We start from the raw sequence: 19,883 nt of genomic DNA, 5'->3' as shown, positions 1-19,883 counted from the left end.
CTGTTGTGACAGCCCCATGGGCCATTCCAGGAATGTTGAATCACCAGAGCCCAGGACCATCCTGGCCACACCTTCTCCATCCTCCCCATGTCCTGGGCTTCCTGGAATGTCCCTGTGTATAGGCTGCTGTGGAGACAGCTCAGCCCCTGCACCCTGGATGGGAAGGTTCTTATACCTGCGCTATAGCCCCTTTGCACCAGCCAAGCTGCAATATTTGTCCTCTCTTGTGCTGTGCATTAAGGAGTGTGCATGGAAGATAATTTAGTCCAGTAACTCCCCTGTCCCCCTGTTGCCTGGCAGGTACCTGAGAAAGCAGTTAAACAAATGGAAAGACAAGGTGCTGCTCCTCCACAACTCCCAGGAAGACAAAAGCTGCAGACTAGAAGCAAAGCTCCAAGTCCTGATAGCAAACCATGAGAGTGTGCAGATGGAGCTGCAGCAAATGAGGCAGGAAATAAAGGTACAGAGAACAGTGTACCAAGAATCTTGACAACAATTTGGCTTTGACATGTTCTGACCACTGCGCACCAGCATTGTCTCATTGTTACTTTGTGCTCCCCCTGTTGTCTCTTATCGATAGATGGATAGAAAGCAGGGGCTATTTTTGTTCTGTTTGAACAGCACCTAGTACAATGGGGCTCATAGGCACCACCACAGTACAAATAAATAAATAAGAGTAATAATTAATAATAAATAGCTGAGTGAACAGCTGAGTAAACACCCTTTCTGTGCAAATTCCAACCATAAAAAAGGCTCCAAAGAGAATTGCTCAATGCATCTTAAGCAAGACTGGACACATCACTAGACAGTGCAGTCTAAAGAACAATCTTACATAAGAATTAGATAATTAAAGGAAAGTCTTTACTTGCTGCGGATCAATATCTTATTTTGCCTTTTTCTTTTGGAATATTTTAATTCTGATTCATTTAAAGTAACCCTTGGTTTCTAAAGTTCAAATGATGTTCTCACCTCTAAAATATTAGTCCATATGCTATGCAAATACATACAGCTGGATATACATGCAATTTGTTTGCATGAGTCATATGTACACACACACACACATTGCATGGGTGTGGGTGTGCGTGTATATATACTCTGCCTATATTCTTAGTTAAATTCTTTTAGAATAATTTTCCAGCAAATTAAATCTTGGGCTACTGTGATGTCCCCTTTTTACTGGCACAGTAAGATACAGTATCTTGAGACTGAAGTTGCAATAAATCGAGACATAGAAAATTGTGGAAGGAAACCTATGTACAATAAAATTAGACCCAAGACACTGAAAATCAGGCAGGAGTCACTAGAAGAAGAAAAAGGCAGAGATGGTGTTTCGTGATAGACACCAAACTTTTATGGGCCTGATCCAAAATCGACTGAAGTCAATGGAATAACTCCTGTTGATTTGTTGTTATATTGCAGTAGTGTCTAAAGTCCCCAGCCATGATCAGGACTCCATTGGGCTAAGTGCTGTACAAACATATGAAGAGAAAGTCCCTGTCCTGAAAAGCTACAACCTGATTAATCAAGACCGACAAGGGAAGCATTACTATCCTCTTTTTACAGGTGGAGAAACTGAGTCATGGAGATTCACTGATTTGCCCAAGGTCATACAGGATGTCTGTGGTAGGGATGGGAAGGAACTGAAATCAGATCTCTTGAGTCTCATTTCAGTTCTTTAACTACAAAACCATCCTACCTCTTTAACAGGCTTCCATTGGCTTTGTATCAAGCTTTATAAGCAAGAGGTTTCCTGTGTTGTGTTCATTTCAGGCAATGTTACAACCACCAAACCATCCTTCATTTGTACTGTGTCAAAATATGATGCCAAAAAGTGAGGACCCCTGGAAGGAAAGAAAGCTTCACAATGGATCAGATTCAGCTCTGGCAAAACCCATCCCCACTAGCTTCACTGAGTTGAAATCCCTGGATCCCTCCTCCACTGCAGAAAAAAGGAAGTTACTACAGACTCAGACTGATCCAGCTGCAATGAACCTGAGATCATCAGGTACCACTTTGGGGTCAATATTCCTGCAGAATGGCAATCCCCTAATGAGACAGCATGAAAAATCAAAAGAGAAGGGAATTCCTCAGACAGATCAGGAGGGGATATCACAACCTGAAAGGACCAGGAACCTTACCCAGGGAATTATGACCACAGCTTCTAGTCCCACTGCAGCAGAATTGCCATTTAATGAGAAGGAGGTGAATGAAGAGAAGGAACTGCAGCAGCTAGTGCTGAAGCTGAAGGATGCTTTATCTCTCCAACTGCAACCAGGTAAGAGTTCTAAAGTCACAGATAGTAGGCCTGATTGTCTTCTGACCTACATCCAATTTAATCCAGCATAGTTTATAGACTTCATTGGCGCTACGCCGGACACATATGTGAGTGAGTGGAGAATCAGACCTGATGGACCAAACTCTATTCTGGTGTAAATGAGTGAAGCATCACTGACTTAAAGTGTCACCCTTTGACACCAACAGAGAATTTAGTCCATTGAGTCTAGCATGAGGTGCCTTTATATTTACACTTTGAGTCAGTCAGGTGCTGCACTTATTTGCACCCTTCTCTACAAATTTGAGATCTCATTTGAATTTCTTTCGCTGGTTCAAAATTACTCTAAAAAGGATGCCCACAGAGTTCACATCCATTCTTTAAACATCGGGGATGTGTCCTTCGTATCCCCTCTTCACAGAAGTCGCAGAGTATGTAATGATGGCACCTGCTGTTTTTCATCAATTTGAATATAATTTGGTGAGACAGTATATTAACAACTAGATAATTTGTGTCACATAAGTGTCTTTTACTTCTAGATGTGCAGTAACTAAACCTCACTGCATCCCCTGACATTAGCAGAAAGCTTTTACATGGAAATCTGAAATGCATGGGAGACAATAGGTCTCAGGATATTTGTGTTAGATGTGCTTCCTGGCACTGTAAATTACTAAGGAGAGAGTGACATGGCATTCTGAGGAACCTGTAGTTCTTCAAGTGATTACTCATTACAATTCCAAGTAGGTGTGTGCACGCTGCGTGCAGAATTGTCTAAAGGTTTTTCCCCTAGTGGTACCTGTCGGGTCGGCTGTGGAGCCCCCTGGAGTGGTGCCCTTATGGCAGTGAATATAGGTCCCTGCTGACCTGCTGCCTCTTCAGTTACTTCTTACCACCAGTGACGGTCTTTGAAGCTACTTTGTTCTCTTGCCTTGGGCAAGCTCTTCTCCTAGTGAACAGTTATTCTTGTATTGTATATAGTTCTACTTAGTTCTTTCTAGTATTTTAGTTAATTAGTTCGTAGATAAATTTCTATTGGGGGATACCCCCCACCCCGTTATCCTACTACCCTCCAGGGACTGGGGTATGCTTTGGTCTCAAGGCTTCAAAACTTGTGAGTCTTGCCAGAAGCCTATGCCCAGGGGAGACCCTCACGACTCCTGCTTAAAGTGCTTGGTGGAAACCCACAAAACTGACAAGTGCAAAATCTGCAGGAGTTTCCGCCCAAGGACTAAAGGAGAGAGACTTTAGACTTAAGCTTGTCCTTATGGAGTCAGCTTTCCATCCCCAGCTGGCTCAGACCGCGTCAGGATCCAAGCCCAGCACTTCAGTGCAGAGCGCACCGGCCTCAGTAAGGGAGGCTGCGGTGGCAGCGAAGGATTTGGGGCCCATAGACCTGCAGCACCACTACTCTCTGGCACTGAAGACAAGTTTGTCGACTTCTCAGCACCAATTTCACTCACCGGTGCTGCATAAGGAGCTGAAAGGGGGCACCTGCTGACTGTCCAAGCAGTGGAGCACAATGGTGCCCGTGGAGTGCGTCCCACATCGGGACACTCAACTCCTGCTCAGGGACAGCCGGTATTGTTGACTTTGGCCATCCAGGCAGAACTGTTGACTCCAATTCTGTTGGACCCCCCAGGACGAGAGAGCCAAATTGGGGAGTTTGACATGCTGTCCACTCCTGACACGTTCGAGGCTGCCAGGAACTTCATAGAGATGGCAACCCAGCAGTCCCCAGCACCGGCAAAGCCAGCAGCACCAACACTGCACAGGGGGGCTGGACTGTCCAAAGCAAACCAGCCATGCTGCGGCACCAGTCGTCCTCGTCTCAGCACTGAACACTGGCACCAGCCCACACGGCACTGCCATGGAGCCCGAGATCAGACTCGTCCTCCGAGTTAGAACCAGAATTATACATCTCCAGATGCAGCCAGCACCAGTCTCGTTGCTCCAGATATAACAAGATGCAACAACTTCCGATGATGTCCTGGCCACCACAGTGGCAGGCACCCACTCATTGGCCATTCTGGACTCCCTGGGCGTATCATCCAGCCCAGGGGCCAACTTCACATCCCTTTCGGTCACCTCGGACAGATGTGGGACCTCTGTCTGCCTCAATGGTGAGAGAACCTCCAAGGGATTCGGAGCCCAGTGCCCAGGACAGCACCGAACCCGGCACCAAGTTTGCATCTGGCAACACATCTGCACTGCGCAGGAAGCACCTGCCCGGGAGGACCTCCATGAGTTGGAAGGTCAGGAGAATCCCGTGCCTATGAGGCCTTCTTCATTCTCCTCCCCGGATGAGGCAGTACCCGGCTGGTCTGCCTCCTTACCGGCTTTGGACAATAGAGCCCATCAGGAGCTGCTCAGAAGAGTAGCCCAAGATCTGGGCCTGAAAGCGGAGGAGGTGTCAGAAGAAATGGACCCTATGATGAACATTCTGAGGCCAGAAGACCTTTCCAGGGTGGCCTTGCCATTGATCAAGACCATCCACAATACTACCAAGACCCTCTGGAACATTCCTGCTTCCATTCCTCCCACAGCTAAAGGGGTGAAAAGGAAGTACTTTGTACCCTCTAACGGGTATGAATACCTTTTCACCCTCCCTCAGCTGGGTATGCTGGTCATGGATGCAGCCAAGGCCAAGGAAAGGCAGGGTCACCAGGGCCCCACTCTAAAGTCTAAAGAGGCAAAGAAGCTAGACCTCTTCGGCCATAAGGTTTATTCCACTGGGGGACTCCCGCTTCAAATTGTCAATCAGCAGGCGGTTCTTAGCTGCTACCCTTTTAACTCTTGGAATTCCCTGTCCAGGGAGAGCTACTTCCATCTGACTCCTGCTGTGACTCTGGGGCTGCCCTGGAGGAAGGCAAGACCATTGCAAGGACTTCCTTGCAGGCTGCATTAGACTCAATGGACTCGACCACCCGTACAATGTCTACAACCATTGTCATGCGGCACAATTTGTGGCTACAAGTCTCGGGCCTCCCCACAGAGGTCCAACAGACTATGCAGGACCTGCCCTTTGATGGTGTGGGTCTCTTCACTGAGCAGACGGACTCTAGGCTCCATAATCTCAAGGACTCTAGAGTGACCTTAAAGTCCTTGGGGCTTCATACGCGGCCGCGCAAAGAAAGCATTTTAAGCCTCAGCCCCTGCCTCGCTTCAACCCCTCTCAGCTGAGGCAAGACTATAAACAGGAGACAGGGTAGGAGTAATAGGAGAAGGCCTCTGCAGTCCTCTTCTACCCAGGGCCAAGGCTCGGTGAGACAGTCGCCGGCTCCCAAGAAAAACTTTTGAAGGTGCGCCCGGGGCCGGCGCACCAGTCCATATCCCGGATCCTTCTCCTTCCTTTGTGAACCATCTATCCTATTTCTACCATGCTTGGGCTCAAACAACATCAGATCGCTGGGTCTTGAGCACGGTAGAATTGGGATATTCTCTCCAATTCTGTACCTGTCCACCCATTTTCCCCATCCCTCTTCAGGGACCCTTCTCACGAGCAACTTCTAGTGCAAGAGGTGTAAATGCTCCTGCAACTCAGAGCAGTAGAAGAAGTACCTATGGAGTTCAGGGGAAGGGGATTCTATTCCCGTTACTTCCTAGTCCCCACGGTCAACAGTGGGCTCTGGCCTATTCTAGCCCTCGAAACCTCAACAGATTCATGAAGAAGCTGAAGTTCTGCATGGTCTCCTTGGCTTCCATCATGCCCTCTCTGGATGCGGCAGACTGGTGCGCCGCCCTCAACGTGAAGGATACGTACTTCCATGTGTCCATAGTCCCGAACCACAGACGTTTCCTTCAATTCGTTGTCAACAACACCCACTGTCAGTTCACGGTCCTCCCCTTCGTCCTCTTGGCAGCCGCTTGGGTGTTCACGAAGTGCATGGCAGTTGTGGCAGCCTTCCTGCGAAAGCGGCAGGTGCAAGTTTTCCTGTATCTGGACAACTGGTTGATCAAGGGTCAAGCATGGGCCCAAGTGGAGGGCCATGTGAGCCTGGTGCACATGATATTCCTCAGGCTCAGTCTCATTCTAAATGTGGAAAAAAGTCAACTATAACTCCTATGCAGAGGATAGAGTTCATCAGGGCCCTCCTGGACTCCATCCAGGCCAAGGCTTTTCTCCAGGAAGCTCATTTCCTCGCAATGAACACTATCAGAGAGGATCTCAAGATGGCGCAAACTTGTCTGAAGTTGCTCCAGCATATGGCTGCCTGCACGTATGTGGTACAGCATGCCAGGTTGTGGCTACTCCCTCTTCAGGAATGGTTAGCCTGAGTTTACAGGCCTAACAGAGGTCACAGACAGACGGGTCACTCTTACTCCTCAGGTTCTTGAATCCCTCCGACGGTGGCTCGACCTGCAAGCAGTATGTGTGGGAGTGCTCTTCTCCATACCTCAGCCGTTGCTGTCTCTAGTCACAGATGCGTCAGCGATGGGATGGGGGGGTGCACCTGAGTGAACTCAAGACACAGGGCCTCTTGGTACCAGGCAGAACTTTTGCTGCACATCAACATCAGGGAGCTGCAGTCGGTTCGCCTCGCTTGCCAGACATTTCAAACCCATCTGCAGGGAAGATGTGTATCCGTACTGATATATCCGTATATAAACCGACAGGGTGGTACTAGCTCCTCTCCCTGTGCCAGGAAGCCCTCAAGCTGTGGGACTTCTGCATCCCCCACTTGATACAATTGGAGGCCTCATACCTTCCCGGTTCACAGAATGAACTGGCCGATCACCTCAGCAGGTTGTTTCACAGCCACTAGTGGTCTCTGCACCTGGATGTCACCATCAACACCTTCCAACAGTGGGGATCTTCCCAGACAGACGTGTTTACGACATAGTGCAACAGGAAGCGTCAACAGGTCTGCTCCTTCCTGAACCAAAGCCTGGGCTTGCTCACGGATGCCTTCTTCCTGTCCTGAAAAGGGCACCTGCTGAATGCATTCCTGCCCTTCCCACTCATCCACACGGTCCTCCTCAAGATCCAGTGAGAGAAAGCATAGTTGATTTTAATAGCACCAGCGTGGCCACATCAGCACTGGTTCACCATGCTGCTGGGCCTGTCAGTGGGTACACCCATTACTTTGCCCTTGGTTCCAGACGATCACCCAGGACCACAGCTGCTTCCAGCACCCTAACCTAGAGTCTCTCCATCTCACAGCATGGGAACTCCATGATTGAATCCACTAGAGCTTACCTACTCAGACTCGGTTAGGGAGGTTCTCCTCAACAGCAGGAAGCCTTCCACTCGTGCCACTTATCTGGCAAAGTGTAAGAGATTTTCCATTTGGTCTCTCCACAAAGGTATTCCTCCATTGCAGTCCTTGATTCCCTTTTTCCTGGACTACTTGCTTTACCTAAAGCAACAGAGGTTGTCAGTTTCATCAATAAAGATGCACCTGGCAGCAGTTTCAGCTTTCCATCCCGGCTCAACGGGATGCTCAGTGTTTGCTAACCCTGGGGTTGGCGTTTCCTCAAGGGACTGGACAAAGTGTCCAGTCCCTTGACAAACCAAGTAAAACAACCAATCCCTCCATGGGAGTTTAACCCTCCCTTTGAGCCCCTAGCAACGAGTTTGCTGTTCCACCTGTCTTGGAAAGTGGTGTTCCTAGTGGCTATAACATCAGCCAGAAGGGTGTCTGAGCTCAAGGTTTTGATGTCCGAGCCCCCTTATACTGTGTTTTATAAGGACAAGGTACGATTGTGGCCGCACCCAGGTTCCCTCCTGAAGGTAGATTCACAATTTCCCGCAAATCAGGAAATCTTTCTGCCTGTGTTCTATCCTAAGCCGCACGCCAACGACAGGGAATGCATGCTCCATTCCCTGCATGTCAGACGGGCATTAGCCTTTTACATGGAGTGAACAAAGCCATTTAGGAAGTTGATGGAGCTCTTCATTGCTATTGCAGAAAGAATGAAAGATCTCCCTATTTCATCTCAGAGAATCTCTTCTTGGATCACGGCCTGCATCAGTACATGCTATGACTTAGCAAAGATTCCAGCCCCAGCATGGACAGCGCACTCCACAAGAGCACAGGCTTCATCTGCAGCATTCCTGGCACAGATCCCCATTCATGACATCGGCAGGACAGCGACGTGGTCGTCTATTCACACCTTTACGTTGCACTATGCCATCACTCAGCAAGTGAGAGACGATGCCGCGTTTGGCAGAGACATGCTAGTCGGCAACTCAGTGAACTCCGACCCCTCCTCCAGGGGACTGCTTGGGAGTCACCTACTTGGAATTGACATGAGCAATCACTCAAAGAAGAAAAAATGGTTACCTACCGTTCGTAACTGTTGTTCTTCAAGATGTGTTGCTCACGTCCATTCCAAGACCCACCCACCTCCCCTCTTTCAGAGTATCCGGCAAGAAGAAACTGAAGAGGCGGCAGGTCAGCAGGGACCTATTTCACCACCATAAGGGTTCCATTCCAGGAGGCTCCACAGCCAACCTGAAGGGTGCCACTAGGCGAAAAACCTTCCAACAATTGTGCATGTGGTGTGCACACCCCCGCTTGGAATGGACGTGAGCAACACATCTTGAAGAGCAACAGTTACGAAAGGTAGGTAGCCATTTCTTGTATGTCTCTCACTGACAGGAAGTGGCTAGATTCATAGGTCACCTGTGTTATGCTGGATGGATTTTCAAGGCGGGAGGGACCAACCAGTTCTAGCCTCCATTCCCCTCCCTGACTTCCAGTCCCACCACTTTGCCTAGCCAGTCCCAGGTTCCACCCCTCACCCCAGGTTCCAGTCTCACCAGACACCTTGTCCCAGTCTACTCTTCCCTGCTCCACAGTCCAGTTTTTGTTACCGTTGTATTCAAACGAGACAGCTTTTCCTCTGTGCTAGCTGACTGCCAGCAGCGGGTCACTGACAGCACAGGAGAGACAAGCTCTAGTGCCAACTCTGCCCTGGGCCAGAGCAGCCATTATAGGGAACGTTTGACTTCGCCCTTGTAGCCTTATGGAGGAGGAGCATGCTCACAGTTGCTATGTGGGGATAGGTGCAGTCCTGGCCCATGTAGAAGCTGTGAGGGGATGGAGCATGCTCATTGAGGATGGATTCTTTGGAGATTTTAGCTTTTAAGCTCTAACACATCTCTACTGAGCATGTGCAACCTGCGATTCTTCAAAGCTTATAGGATGGTCAAATTTGGGCAGATTTTCCAAGGGATAGAAGGAGGCACATCCCTGCCACAAAGGTCACTGCCTGATGAATTTCTACTCCCTGCTTCAAAACATGGGGGTGTTAAAAAATTCTGGTGACCTTTTCTTTGAAATACTCTAACATGGTCAAAACAATATTTTCCCTCTCCTTGTTCTGAGAAATGGCTGGGCCATTTTGGCTGAAATTGTCCAGACAAGTTCATGGGGAAAAATTAGCAGGTGCTCCACACCCACTGGCAACCAAGCTCCCCCCTCCTCGCTTCCTTCCCCACTCTCCCCGCCCCCCGCAAGCGCACCAAGTCCCCACTCCTCCCCCTCCCTCCCAGCGCTTCCCGCCCTCCTGCCACCTAACAGCTGTTTGGCAGTGCTTAGGACTTTCTGGGAGGGAGGGGAAGGAGCAGGGATGTGGCACGCTGAGGGGAGGAGGCAGAGAAAAGGCAGGGCAGGGGACTTGGGCGAGGGCAGTGCAGGGGTGGGGTCAGGAGGTCAAGCACCCACTGGGCAAAGAGGAAGTCAGTGCCTATGCATATAAGTTACAGAGCAAAGACCAACTCAACATGAGTAGAGATATAATCTGACAACTCTCTTCATAGTTTATAAATAGCATATTAGACATGTGGCAGACCCAAGCATTGAACCCAGATCTCCTAATTGCCACTACAGTACTGTCACCACAACACTAGCCTTCCTCTCTCAGCTTGCAATCACTCTAGAATTACTCCAGATTTGCACTCATGCAAGATTAGCATTTAATCCTCAATGCTTGAGTCATTTAAAACTGGAGAAGACCTAGTACTGTAGAGTAACAGGTTTCAGAATAGCAGCCATGTTAGTCTGTATTCACAAAAAGAAAAGGAGTACTTGTGGCACCTTAGAGACTAACAAATTTATTTGCATCCGATGAAATGAGCTGTAGCTCACAAAAGCTTATGCTCAAATAAATTTGTTAGTCTCTAAGGTGCCACAAGTACTCCTTTTCCTTTTACTGTAGAGGAAGTCACTCACAGCAGTCAATATGGAACAAACTTGCATTGGTGGTCTTTTCTATCTCCAATTTCTATGATTGTGTAATTGGTTGACCCCACAGCCAGTCTCCCAGTCACATAAAATCCCCTTATAATCCACCGTCTTATTACAGCATAGCTTTGTTCAGCTCCTAGAATGCCTCTTTTTCATTAATAAGGATGTAATAATGAAAGCCAGCAGATAAAACTTTTGTTTTTACAAAGCTATCTTGAATTGGAGTCGTATAAAGAGCTGTACAGGGAGTTTGCTGCATTCAGGTGCTATGAAAGAATCTCTTTTCTTTCCAGCTCAGCAGTCTGCTATAAAGCAGGAGTTGGTCTCCTCAGCTGAGCATATTTGCAGGTCCTTCTCTGACCTCATCAGCCAGGTGACTTTGCCAGCTTGGAAGTAATGGAACGCCGGTATTAGCCTTACTACTTCATTGCACTATTGCCCAGGTAATTACAGCCATGTGTCATCTCTAAAGTTGGTCAGATATTGAACTGTAATAATCTAACATAATGGAGTTCTGTCTCTGGGGTCTTTATCAGACTCTTCTGTGGTGTTAGAGAAGGAATTTTCCTTTATATTAGTGTAACCCTTCTGCCCGTCAGAGTTGGCAGCAACAAGGGCCGGGTTCAATATCTAGGGGTTCCATTCCAATAACACAATGCAAACCGGCTCGAGCCCCCACCCAGTGACCTGGGACAAATATATACCACCCCCGCTGGGCGCCTCCAAGAGGCAATACTTCCCCTCTCGCAAGCACATAGTCTGAGTGTAGCAAAAGTCTTTTAATAACAGAGAGAAACAATGTGGCATTATGTTGGGGAAACACCACCAACAGGATTCATAACACAACCCATGAGCAAAAACAACCCCACCCCAGGCAAATTGGGGCATGCCCTTTTCCCTTTGGTTCTTGAGTCCAGCAACCCCAAATCACCCAAAGTCCCAAAAGTCCAATGCCCCAAAAGTCTCTGTCCCTGGTCAGGGCAGCCCCAGAGTTCGAAAGTTTATCGGCGGAGCTTTACCTCCCAACCTGGGTGGAAATGGGACGGGGGTAAGAGGCACCTTACGTGATCCGAAGCTGACCGCCCCATAGTGGCGCTCTGCTCCGCCAGCCGCCCCATAAAACTCCTTCGCGCAGCTGCACTCCACTCCACCAGCCGCCCCACGAACTCCTTCACTCAGCTGCGCTCCGCTCCGCCAGCCGCCCCACGAACTCCTTCACTCAGCTCCACGGCCCACAAGCAGCTCCTGCCATCCACACACTGCTCCGCGTCGAACTGCTTCACCAGCCGTCCCGCAACCTGCTCCACAATATATCTTCAGGCTCCCCCACTACTTAACACAACACTCAGTGATTTCAGCTCTTAGGTGAATTCAGCTTATAGTAGGGGAGCCCCAGTGCTGGTGCACTGTCAGCCCAAAGTGAGCTCAGCAGCCTATAACTAGACTTCTAATGAAATCAAAATTAGCTCTGATATTCCACAGTGGAGAGAGGAGGAAGTGCAATCAGCATGTAAGGCCCTCACCAAAGGGCCCATGCCACCAAGTATTAATACTTGTCCCCAGCCTCTCTCCATTCACACAGTTTTGGAACCCATGACCCTTGCCTAGCGAGTGCTACTTAGATGATGGTGAATCCCTCCATCATAACAAAAGGCCACATACAGTTCCAAGCACAGTTCCCATAATCAGGGTAATAACAATTTATTCTTCCTGCCCCAATAACAGAGACACTGGGGATCCCACAGCAGCCAAAGTGACCATTTGGGCAGCTATGGTCTCATTCTAGGCATGGTGGGTGTGCCTATGCAAATGAGATCGGCCCCTGAAGTTCTTTTCCACAACTTGCCACACCTCACCACCAGATGTCAGGGTGGAGCTCATCCTGACACTGCTTACATTAGAACCATGTATTCCTAGCCTATTCCTAACCTCAAGAAAATATAGGGCCAGATCTTGGCCAATACATATCAATATAGTTCTGTTGACTTCAGTGAGGCTATGCTGACATATACAGTTAATGATCTGGCCCATACTATCTTCTCATTACTATAGTACCTGATAATTGCTTGTGTTTCAGGAAACAGAGGATTTTTTTCCCCCTACATGAACACATGGAGATGGCTTTAGCTAACCAGTCTCATTGATAAGTTGTCTGACATTGTATCATAGTTCAAGAAGCACTGAATAGAAGGAGTAAATCTTTAGTTGTCTTCTCCAAGTTGTCCATTGTCTCCAACATCTGACAGTCGGGTATTTGCATTTTATTAAATTAGCAACTAAATTGGTGAGAAGGAAGAGCTATGAAAAATTAGAGGCATTGTATTGCTTTAGAAGCCCCTTCCCTTACTATATCTATATCTATATATATATATGTATGGAACTGTTAAAGAGCTTAATATTACTTGAAGGTCTTACAACATCAGAAAAGAAACTTTTATTTTGTTGCTAGCACAGCATAGTCACAGAGTCAGCTGAAAACAAATTATGAAAACATTTCCAACGCAGCATTGAAAATACTTAAGGATGGTATTTATATATGGAAGGTTTGTATGGTATTGAGAGATATTGGAATGCTTATAAGGGTTTAGATGGTTATTTAGGTTATTGCTAGCTGACCACCAGATCCTGTGCCCATTGAAGTCAATGGCAAAGCTTCTATTGACTTCAGCAGTGCAAGCTTTCAGCCTTGGATGCTTTGGAGGGGAGTAAGATAGTGGACAAAAGAAGAAGATAATCACTACTGATTCATCTATAAGAGGTACCACATTCCACTTTCTCTCCTTCTGGTACATAGGAGAGAGATCTGGAAGGAAAGGACTGAACTCGCACTTAGAAGAAAAGCCACTTGCGTCATATGCTGTTCTTTAATGTCCTGGCCTTGGGCCTGATTCTCCATGGTTACATCTGTTTTACACCAATATAACTCCCCTGATTTCAATGGAGTTATATTGACATAAAATTGAGGTAACAGAAGAGAGTCACGCCCATGACAGTTTTGTTATGGAATAGCAATGCTGAAGATTGAGACAATGGTGAGAGGGCAAGGCAGTCATGTTTGGACTATTAATTGTGGTGTTATCACCAGACCGGATATTTTTGTGGGTAACTATGACCAAAAGCATCCCTGTGTTCACACTCTACATACTATTGTAATCTTAGTATGAAATATGCCGTGTGAGATTTCATCTGAAAATAATAAATAACTTGCTGGTCAATAATACAGTGAAATTTATGAGAGTATTATATGTGAAGTTACAAATTCACTCTATATGATATTAACACATGCTCACAACCAGACAGGCCTGTCTAGGCAAAAGTTGTTAAACAGGCATATCCTAAATAAAGGCATGTATGTTTACCCCTCAATGTACATATAAGTAGTAAATAGGGTCCTCGAGATAGCAGGGGGAAGAGATGACTAGAAACAGAACAAGTTGGATTTCATCAAAGACAAAGGGAGGGGGAAAAAAAAAGAGAGCATGGAGCCTCCTTTATCACCAGACTCCATGTTGCCTTCTTTACTGCTTGAATAAACTTTACTTTGAAGCAGGGGTGGGCAAACTGCGGACCACGGGCCACATCCAACCCACCAGCTGATTTAATTCGGCCCTCGAGCTCCTTTTGGGGAGCAGGGTCTGGGACTTGCCCTGCTCCTGCACTCCAGCTGGGGAGCAGGGTCTGGGGCTGCTCCGCAGCTTCCGGAAGCAGCAGCATGTACCCACTCTGGCTCCTATGTTTAGGGGCAGCCAGGGGGCTCTGCGCACTGCCCCTGCCCCAAGAGCTCCCACTGGCTGGGGACTGCAGCCAATGGGAGCTGCAGGGCAGCGCCTGCAGATGGGGCAGCGTGCAAAGCTACTTGGCTATGCCTCCACGTAGGACATATCGCTGCTTCCCTGAGCTCCACCCATGCCCCAACCCCCTGCCCTGATCCCCCTCCCGCCCTCCGAACCCCTTGAGCCCAGCCTGGAGCACCCTTCTGCACCCCAAACCCCTCATCCCCAGACCCACTCCAGAGCCTGCACCCTCAGCCAGAGCCCTCATCCCCCCACCCCTTGCCCCAACCCCCTGCCTCAGCCCTGATCCCCCTCCTGCCCTCTGAACCGCTCGGGCCCAGCCTGGAGCACCTTCCTATACTCCAAATCCCTCATCCCCAGCCCCACCCCAGAGCCTGCACCCCCACACAGAGCTCTGACCCCCTCCTGCACCCCAACCCCACTTCTGTGAGCATTCATGGCCCACCATACAATTTCCATACCCAGATGCCAAAAAAATTTGTCCACCCCAGCTTTGAAGGATAACCCTCAGAAGAATCCACCAAAGAAAGGGGCAGAGAACCCCAAGTTCTCTCTCTTTCTCCTAAGAAGACTAAGGCACCAGCACTTTTGGGCCTCTGGGAAAGATCTTAACCAAGGAAACTGTCAGCCTCCATCTTGCTGGAAGACTGTGGATAAGAAAGGCCATCTTGAACAAAGCATTGAGAAAAAACTTGCTAGAATAAGTTTGACTTTTAGATGCATTTTCACAGGTAACCATTTCTAACTCTCTCTCTCTTATACTTGCATTCACTTAAAATCCTAACTTCTTTGTTAATACTTAATAAACTTGTTTTATTTTTAATCTAAACTAATCCAGTACTTTATTTAAACTGAACTGTTTGGTAAGTCCAGTTAAGTAAACTATTGAATATCAACTCTTTACAGGAGCAAGGAACCTTAATATCTGAACTTTCCAGAAAAGGGCTGGACAGTGCAGAACATCCATTTTGGGAGAAAATCCGGGACTGGGAGTATGTTGGGGTTACCCTGCAAGTAGCATCCAAGGGTGGTGGAAGCCAGAGTGGAACTGTAGATAGGCTGGCGGGATCAGAGCTGCTGAATCAGGATTGTCTAGCACACACATACTCAGGGTGCAGCCTGCATGCTGGTAGGCTAGCTGTGAGCAGTCCAGGTTGGGAACTACAACAGAGATGCATTGTGAGGCACCCATGGTTACAGGGAAGGCAGTGACAGAACCCCCTTGCTGGTCTGGGCTGCACCCCAGACTGTGACAAGGACTCACTGTATTGGAAGCAGATACTTTGTTGAATGAGAGGATGAACTAAAGTTTTCTGACTTGGCTTTTCACCAGTGCTGACTATTGCGAATTTCGCTCTTTGTCAGCCCATTCTTGCTCTGTGATATATTATTATTTGATACATTATTTCCATCAAATTGAGATGTATGTTTCTAGTTGATGACACAGATGAGGAATCAATTACTCTGAAGTACAAATGTACTTTAATGAATAAGAAATGGACGTGATTCAGTTTCCCTTCAGACAGTGGAATTACAGATCGACCTGCTATCAATGTTCTGCAAGAGTACACAGAAGACTTAGTGAACAGAGTACAGAGACATGGATTTGCACAAATCATGAGAGCAGACATAATTCCAAAAATAATGTACCTAAACTAGATCACTTATAGGTGAAGTTAAGGTGCTACACCAATTGACACCAGCTGAGAATCTAGCCCCCAAAAATGAAACTTCCAAGGACAACCAGAGACTGTTCATGGCTTTAAGGACTAGAAAAAGAACTCGACTTGGGGGAAAATTAATGCACTATTGGAAAAAGATAAAGTGAAGAAGGTCATATGCTGAAACAGAGCTCCATAAATAGTGCAGCAACATTTACGCAGATTGAAACATGGCGTTTAACAAGGAGGCGCAGTTTCAACGGACAGCTTTCTTTTCTGCCTAGAAAAGTTCTGTTTTTTAGAAGTCTTGATGGGATTATAAGGCATCAAGATAAAGGGGGCTATCTGACTCGAATCAAGACGAATAGAAGGCTTTTCTTTGGCAAGACCTCAGCCACCCACTCAAGAGACCTTTAAAGTAGTGATCACGGTAATAAACATTCCTAACTCTTCATATAGACTTTGGTCACAGAAGCCCCAAATCATGCTTAACACATAAAGATGTCAAAGAATACATATGACAAATGAAGGGAAGGAGCTAGATGCTAACAAGACTTTATCTACAAATGAACAGACATTAAAGAAGGTAAAATACTAGTTGGCTGGTGATAATACAAGAAGAAATGGAACAAACGGCAGGGCAATAGGGACCAGTGGGAAGCAGGTACAGCTATATCCCCATAAAGAGACACGGAAGCTGGGGGGGAATAAGATCTGGATGGGAACTTAGTAGCCTTGGCAGTAGCAACACTATAGTACATAGTCCCATTTGCCTAGGACACTATGCTTGATGGCCCCAGCCTGCGACATAAGGAAGTACATTTTCATATAGTACATAGCTATTTGGCTGTCCATTTCCCAATAAATAAAAGGGACTAAATCCTGAAGCCTTAACATTGTTTTTATTCAGGTTTGCCTCAGGCCAGCTCATGCTGAAGTCTGAGAGTTGGCCCAAGAAAGACCTGAGTGAGGACTTAATGGTTTGCACTTGCAGGTTTCATATGGATGAATCCCAATGCACCGTACTGATACTTCACCCCCAGAAGACGATAACGATCCTCTCTGAGGTCAGAGCAAAGTGGTGGTACAGAATTCTGTTTTAACAAAAATATGGTCCAAAATAGCCTGACCTTGATGCCCTTCCATGCATGGTGTAAAAGCAAATTATTTGATAAGGATTTGGAGGTGGGGGTGGGAAAAAGCTGGGGGTATGTTCCTGGTGTGCTAAAAGTACAGATTTTCTGCACTGATTGGCTGAATTCAGTCATTTGCACATTTTCTGCTGGGTGTTAATGATTTCAGATTATAAATCTAATTGTTAGGGCATATGTTGCTTCTTGTCTGGGCTTTATTTGTATTATTTAAATATAAATAAATGACAGTATTTTCCATTGAACCAGCTGATGTAAATACTACAGATATTGGGCTAAATCCTCAGCACAGCTAAGGGTGGAGGAGAAAGGTGGCTCTAACTCACCTTTCCATTCTGATGCTCTTGTAGACAGCAAGGGCCAAAATATCCTCCAACATCCCCTAGAGACTGCTCCACCAGCTGAGGATCATCCAGAGTGCCGTGAATTCCCACTCTGTCCTGACATCCTCTGTGATGTTGGGAGTGGGTAATAGAGCTGACTATGCCAGCTTTATACCACCTAGGAATTCCCTTATAGTGGAGAATCCTTGACTGCCCCTTTATAGTAGCCCAGACTCAGGGCCACAGCTGTGGCTCATAGTTTGCCCTTGCCAAAGGAGATGGTTTCCCCTTACACAGCCATCTCTACCAGTGGTGTCCAGATGACACAAGAAGAAATAGAACACATAGTGGAACGGGGGACCCACAGGAGGCAGCCACCTCTAGTCTATTAAAATATGGTTAAAGGGCCACAGTCCCTACTTTTGGGCAGCTCTTACGTTCTGTTAGACTCCCTTTATGGTGCTCAGGCTGAGGAATAGTAAGGAAGGGGCAGCAGTACACTTGGCTCACATCAGAGCGACTCTTAAGGTTTCAGGGGGTGGTGGTGGTGTCAGGCAGCTGGGGAGATGAGCCTGAGCAATGAGCCTGATTCCAGGAATTGAGTTTTAAGATTGCAGGGCAGGGCCCTGTGAATGCACACAGTTGCAATTCATAATCAAGTACATACTTTCTTCTTAACAGTTGTTCTTGAGAGCCTGTAAGCAGTTCCACTCACTGCTGTAGAGTTAGAGCATCACGCTGAAGGTGTCTGCATCTAGCACCTCGGTTGTCAGCCACTTTGGTCCCACAGTGGCCTGTTTCCATCCAAACTTGCCATGTGGCTAAGCCACATCTAGTCCAGGCCCCTTCTGGGGTAACAGCAGTCCAGGTAGAAGTTCACAAGTCCCAATAAGAGTCCTTCCGCCTCTCTTGGGATACTTCTCAGCCTATCCTATGGGCTCAGAACAAGGTGGGCTTGAGCTTGGGTGGCTAGCCTGACCCTTGGCTATTGCCACAGGAACATGCACACAGCTATTTTTAGCATACTAGTGGGAAGCAAGGAGGCCTCACTTCCAGCTGCAATATAGACATACCCTCAGCCTTCTCCCTAGGTCTGCCTAGCTCCTAGGTCCTCCTCTAGAACACTAGCCCACAGAACTACCTTTCCTTTTTCCTTGGCGCACCCTTGATAGACAGACATATATTACTCACTATGACTCCCTTCAGCAACCTACTCCAGGAGCTCTGTTCTATGGCTGAGTTCTTTCTTTCTGCTTGCTCGCTTTCTGTAGTCCACCCTAACCCTTTCACAGCCCGGGCTAGTGGGTGTCATTAAATCACTACATCAGGGTCAGCTGGTGCATGGCTATTACCTCACAGGCAAGGCTGAGCCCAGCTCCCCTTAAAGCACCAGCCAGCCTGTGACAGGGTCCCAGTTTAGAATCAGTGAATTTACAGCAAGTATCAACGTCATCATTTTCATGCCAAGCAATTGAGCTCCAGTCAAAAACAAACAAGGTCTATGCTATGAAATGGAATTAGGCTCTGAGGTCTTCAGACAGGAGAAAATGCCTGAGGTAACAGTTCCTTCAGGAATGTTATTACTTGCAAGTTTACATTTAATTGCCTCACTCTTTTATTTCAGCAACATTAATACCATGAATGGTTTCCCTTACAGCAGCAGCTTCCAGACCTCTTTGTAATACTATGACCTTTTGTTATAAACTAAACTATTCTTTCAACCCCACGCCCACACACACACACCTTTCCCTGCCCATTTCCTCAAAGGTCAAATGGCTGCTGTAGTTTCTTAATGAAGGAAAAGAGCTGATGCAGAGCTCTGTGGTGGATTGGTCCAAAGCTGAATGTTGTCTTGGCCAGCAATTACTTTTCACCAATAATCCTGCTATTCAACAGGAGAAAGGAGGATGCAGGGTCCTGTTGTTCGAGAGGGAAAGTATGTACAGTTACAGGCCGTTGCCGGTCGATCTAAGCTACACAATTTGAGTTACATTAGTAGTGTAACTGAAGTCAACGTAGCTTAGATCTACTTACCACGGGGTCCACACTACACTATGTTGATGGGAGACGCTCTCCTGCCGACATTGCTTCCACCACTCATTGAGGTGGAGTACAGAAATCGATGGGAGCTGTCTTCACTACACCTGCTAAATCGATGCCGCTGCGTTGATTGCAGCAGTGCTGATCTAGCTCCGTAGCGAAAACAAGCCCATAGTAGTAGCCTCTTCCTGAAGGCCCCTCCTAAAGCATGTCAGAGACAGAAAACAGTGTCTTCTGAGAATCTCTCTGCTGCTACTGACTAGTGAAATCTTGGAAGACAGTGCCAGCTCTCCCCATCTATCAATTGTCTATCCATAGTAATAACAATTGCAAGTGTACATATGTGTATACTGAATTGTATTCTTCTACCCCATAATCTTTGTCTATCATTTGTCTTCATAGACGGTGAGTTCTTTGGGTCAGGAATTGTTCCTTTGTGTGTGTTTGTAA

At 47.2% G+C, this 19,883-nt stretch overlaps 2 protein-coding genes across 3 annotated transcripts in view; one reads left to right on the top strand and one right to left on the bottom strand.

Annotated features, from left to right (window-relative positions):
• The window catches only part of FAM237A (family with sequence similarity 237 member A), a 39,618-nt gene that overhangs the window by 8,368 nt on the left and 11,367 nt on the right, over positions 1-19,883 (bottom strand). The window lies entirely within an intron of this gene.
• The window catches only part of DYTN (dystrotelin), a 61,048-nt gene that overhangs the window by 39,359 nt on the left and 1,806 nt on the right, over positions 1-19,883 (top strand). Inside the window, exons 12-14 of the mRNA XM_073306616.1 lie at positions 301-460; positions 1,771-2,275; positions 10,758-10,907. Coding sequence (XP_073162717.1) covers positions 301-460; positions 1,771-2,275; positions 10,758-10,861 — 769 coding nt within the window. The 3' untranslated portion in view covers positions 10,862-10,907. The remainder of the gene's footprint in view (positions 1-300; positions 461-1,770; positions 2,276-10,757; positions 10,908-19,883) is intronic.

This window comes from Lepidochelys kempii, chromosome 11 (genome assembly GCF_965140265.1).
Source record: "Lepidochelys kempii isolate rLepKem1 chromosome 11, rLepKem1.hap2, whole genome shotgun sequence".
NCBI lineage: Eukaryota > Metazoa > Chordata > Testudines > Cheloniidae > Lepidochelys > Lepidochelys kempii.
This window is presented reverse-complemented; position numbering and strand designations above follow the sequence as displayed.